This window comes from Frankliniella occidentalis, unplaced genomic scaffold (assembly GCF_000697945.3).
Source record: "Frankliniella occidentalis isolate FOCC.00 unplaced genomic scaffold, Focc_3.1 Scaffold66, whole genome shotgun sequence".
NCBI lineage: Eukaryota > Metazoa > Arthropoda > Insecta > Thysanoptera > Thripidae > Frankliniella > Frankliniella occidentalis.
Window position 1 is genome coordinate 1,400,277 of NW_026267196.1, and position 4,614 is coordinate 1,404,890.

Here is a 4,614-nt window from a genome sequence, read left to right on the forward strand (position 1 = left end):
GGGCTGGGCGGGGCCGGGCGGGGCCGGGCGGGGCCGGGCGGGGCCGGGCGGGGCCGGCGCGCCGTTTTGTCCACTGCATGCACCACAGGAGTGTGTGCATGCACCCCGGGGCCGAGACAATCTCCCGCGCCCAGATAATTTCGCCAAGGCGGCTAGATAACGGCTGCCAGTGTATGTTTTGGACCTACGCCCCCCACCCTCTTTCCCTACGTTCACTGGTACACAGCCCTTTGCGCCATCCACCGGCGCCTCCCGGCAAAGAGCACACACTCTTATAGCGGCACAACAAAACACGTCGACGCGTCGATTGAGTACAAAGTCTTGTTTCGGCTGGGATGATTCACGTACTCGGTGTACTCCGCGAGGCGTACTACTTCCGTCCGAACACTCGTGCAAAGCACGCACACACACACACACACACACACACACACGCACCTACAAGGTAGACCCGCCGAGGTGTTGTTGGGGGGAAGTCCCACCGGTCGCACACGCGGCGCGGAGCGTGGGTGTCACCGCCGGCCGCCGGGTCACACAGCAGACTGAGCACTCCGAGAGCGAGCCGGCACCGAGTATAGGCGGCGTACACACGCTGCCAGCCACAGCCACGCCGCTCCCCCCTGGCACACATGCACACATGCACACATGCACACACACACACACGCACACACACTCGGGGACTTGTACTTACCAGACGAGTTTGACGGACTATGCGGCAGTGCGGTGGAGTGCCGGCCAATCTATCTATTCCTCGATTTGAATCTTTCCCATCTGCAGAGAGTGCAGTGGGTGAGTGGGACCAAGCGAGCCGAGCTTCCCGCGCACGGCCAGCAGCGGGGCAGCAGGGCAGGCAACACCTCGCGCGCCGTCCTGCCGACCTGTCCGCGAAGTCGACCCGACACGAAGTGGAAACCGAACCGCCTGGCGGCGCGGCGTCGCCGGGCCAGCCGGGCACACAGGTTCGGGTTAGGCCGCCGAGGGACGCCGGGAGCTGAAACTAATAGTCAGAATCTTCGGGTCGCGGTGTGCTCGCGTGCGTCTCCGCCGGCACCCGCCAGGTCCGCACGAAAACTTCATGACGCACGTCAATTCCATGCATTAAAAAAATGCACGGCGAGTGGTTTTCGACGATGCGATGGCAAAAATCGCGTTTGCAAATGCTATTTTTAATCAAGTTTTCTTTTTATCGAGGAAAAAAAATCCTTTCGGAGGGCGATTTGTTAATCATACACCTTTTTGTTAAATACCACTCAGTGACTTTGCTGATCGTCGCTGAACGGCAGTCCTGACGATTTTGAAATTTGACGATTTTCTAAATTTCAAACAGATTGCCAGTAGTTTTCCACGGGCCATTTTCTTCTCTACTTCTTCATACTGAGTGACTTCCCTCATAGGGGCAACCGGGGAAAACGCACTACTTTCACCCATTTTCACCCTGTCATTGTCATTAGACAAAGAACATGGATTTGTCCAGCAGAATGAGGAGGCCTGCTGACGAATGCCAAAGATAGTATGATGATAGGATTGCCAGGGTGAGTGGCCCACCAGATAGTCTGAGTTGACCTAGTGATAAATGACCGACAAAACCAAGGGCCTCTTCTAGCCCGGTGCGAGATGGACCTAGTGTAGTTTAGCCTGCGACTACGCGCGTCTGCTTCCTAAGGAAACCCCTAACTGAAAACGATATCGGTAATCTGTTTCGACGCCACTTCGGTACTTCCGATATCGTTTCGACATGTCGTTTCTTAGTGACTCATGAGTGAGTTCCCCTCGGCCCGCTTGAGCCGGCCCTTTGCGAATATCGGCAATGTTAGGAATGCGCATGATAGATCTTAGATGTGTGCGTGTGTGTGTGTGATGATTTTTTGGGCTAGAGCTGCGCACGTCGAATTAGTAAGAGACCTGCTGCGCAGAATAGGAAAAACGAGTCGCCTATTCGGCATCCACGACGCGAGGCGGGTGATGATGTGACTGTACACCTCGCGTCGCGGTACACGCGATGCATCGCAGCCTGCCTATCAGTTTCCGTTTATTTTGTTTTTATTGTGGGCGGCGGATGTAAATGTTTGCAATCGGAAAGCGGTGATAATGATGACTTTTGCAGCTGGCTAGAATCTTGGTCGAGCCGCCGCGCCGCCACACAGTTCGTCACCCCAAGACCCCGACAAGACGGGCGTCTGCAGCCATCATCATGGGGTGTCTGTCTTGGCACATGCGGCCGGTGGTCAAGGTCAAGACCATGGCCATGGCCGTCTGTCCCGTGTGTATCAGGGCAGACGACGCAGAGTCGCGGGGTTGCATAACCCTCGTAGGCTGCAGGGGCCACGGCGCCTCATATGGGCTGGAGTAGGCCAACCCGCAACACTCCAGCCCGCTCCACATCATTTACAACAGCGGGGTAGAAATATGTACACCTTTATTGAGCACGTTCTTAACAATATGATAATACTGATTGACGGAGATGCGGCTGCCTGCTGATGCGTATGAATACTTTTCACGAAAATATCACGACGGAAAACGAAACGCAGTAAGATCCCAGTTTTGGATTTGCGTTTACGTTTAGGTAGTTTAGGGGATGAGGTCCATTTCCACAAACTCGCGCACTACGGTGGTGAGGACTTCGTTGGCCGCCTTCCCGCCGGATTGAAGCATCAGGTCGAGTAAGGCGTCGGGGTTCGAGGCGAGCATCTCCTTCACCTCCTCTATCGGCAACTGCTCCTCCGGGGGCGTCATCATCTGGGGCAGGAAGAAGGCGACGATCACGTAGCCGTACAGGGCGTGCGACTTCAGCTCGTCCCGGACCGTCTGCAGTGTCGGCATCACTAGGGACAGAGGGAAATCGGGTTAGCGTGCTGGTGACCAGATGCGAGCGGAGGGGCATGAGCAACAAGACTGCTCACCAAAGTCCGGGTGAACGTCGTGACCCTCCAGGAGCCGGTCGACCGTGGACCTGAGGCTGTTGTAGTACTCCTGGAGCAGCGCGTCCCACTGCGTCGCCCGCAGCTCGGGCGAGGTGTTCATGAAAAGGAAGAACGACAGGTCGAGCGCGGGCGAGCAGTACTTGCTGTTCTGGAAGTCGAAGAGGCAGACCTCCTCGGGCCGGCCGCCCTCCCCGTAGCGGAACTGCATGTTGTTCCTGCAGAAGTCGCCGTGCGCGATGACGGCGACGTGCTCCCGGGGCTCGGACGCGCCGGTCATGACGGAGTACACGTCGCCGACCACGTCCGACATGCGGCGCAGCTTAGCCAGGCGCGCCGTGTCGCCGTCCTGGCGCAGGCGCTCCTCCAACAGGTCGATGCCGCGGTGCACCACCCGCTTCATCATCGGGGCCATCTCGACGCGCCACCGCTCGTTGTAGCACGACTCGCGCAGCAGCGGCACCACGCGCTGCAGGAACTCGTTCCGGCAGCGGGCCTGCAACACGGGGGGCGTCAGCGGGACGTTGGGGAAAGATCAGCTCCAGGACGAGAGGTCGACCGCTCTGGTTTTAAGTGTACATGGAATATCTGGAATTTTTGTGGAATATCTGGAAATATTTGATGGAATATCTAGAAATTTTTGTGGATCTGGAATACCTTTAAAATATCTGGAATATTTTTCAGTGTGTACATGCAATATCCAAGTGGTCCACCCCTCGCACCAGGACGGGCGTGCTCGAGACCCACCTTGGCGGCGTACGACCAGGCGTGCATGCGGCCGATGGCGCGCAGGGCCAGCACGACGTGCTCCCGGTCCAGGGCAGTGCGCTCTTTGGCCAGGCGGAAGCCCTTCTCCCGCAGGTCCTCCATGATCGTCAGCGAGATCACGCCGTTCCAGTGGCTTCGCGCCCAGTAGGACCTATAACAGAGATCGTGGTCAGGACTGCGAGGGGGCACCGCCGTGCGGGCAGGCAACCAAACGGGCACGCGAGCGCCCGGCGGCCCGCCCACCAGGCGCCGCTACCCACGGCCCACGGCTTCCTGGACTCACTTCGGGAAAACGTCGCCGACGGGCACTTCGGAGCCGGACGCGAGCTTCTGGAAGAAGGGGAAGACCTTGTTGTACATGTTGACCTCGTTGTCAGCCTGTGCGTCGACGTCGAAGAACTCCCCGTTGGTCTCACCCGGCACCATGCACTTGGACACTAACGAGACCGATCTGAAGACGGAGAACAGTTCTACGTGTTATAAACTCCGTCCTCTACAAAATTACCCCCCCCCCTCCTTACTTGCTGATTGAATTGAACTTGCCGTTTCTCTCCGCCGGTGCGACTGAGGTCGACGCTCGTCGTGAGCGTCGTGGAGGCGAAGTGGTCCTGGCCGAGGCCTCCGATGGGCGCGTTTCTTACGTCGTCAACTTGCCAGCCCTCGCCGAGCGTGCCGTCGGCCAGGAGGTCGGGCACAACCTTCTCCTTCAGAATCCTGGACATGCGCAGCGCCGTCGGCACGTCCTCCTCGCCCTTCTCGACGTTGTTGTTCATGTTGGCTCCTGCGAATATCGAGCATAACAAATGAAGAAATTGCATCATCCTAAAAATAACAAAAAAAACTCATTTGAGTCATTTTCAGTAGTTGACTGTCAAATATCAATGAGTTTATTTCTGCCTACATTTTTACTGGCTAAATGAAAAAAAAAACA

The 4,614-nt window shown here is 57.1% G+C and overlaps 1 protein-coding gene across 1 annotated transcript in view; it reads right to left on the reverse strand.

The window, feature by feature from the left end:
- Positions 1 to 2,396: 2,396 nt before the first annotated feature.
- Positions 2,397 to 4,614, reverse strand: part of LOC113211204 (uncharacterized) — a 15,280-nt gene continuing 13,062 nt past the window's right edge. The window contains exons 2-6 of the mRNA XM_026429512.2: positions 4,227 to 4,464; positions 3,967 to 4,134; positions 3,663 to 3,834; positions 2,898 to 3,411; positions 2,397 to 2,819 (exon numbers count right to left, since the gene is read on the reverse strand). Of these exons, the coding sequence (XP_026285297.2) occupies positions 2,566 to 2,819; positions 2,898 to 3,411; positions 3,663 to 3,834; positions 3,967 to 4,134; positions 4,227 to 4,456 (1,338 nt within the window). The 5' untranslated portion in view covers positions 4,457 to 4,464 and the 3' untranslated portion in view covers positions 2,397 to 2,565. The remainder of the gene's footprint in view (positions 2,820 to 2,897; positions 3,412 to 3,662; positions 3,835 to 3,966; positions 4,135 to 4,226; positions 4,465 to 4,614) is intronic.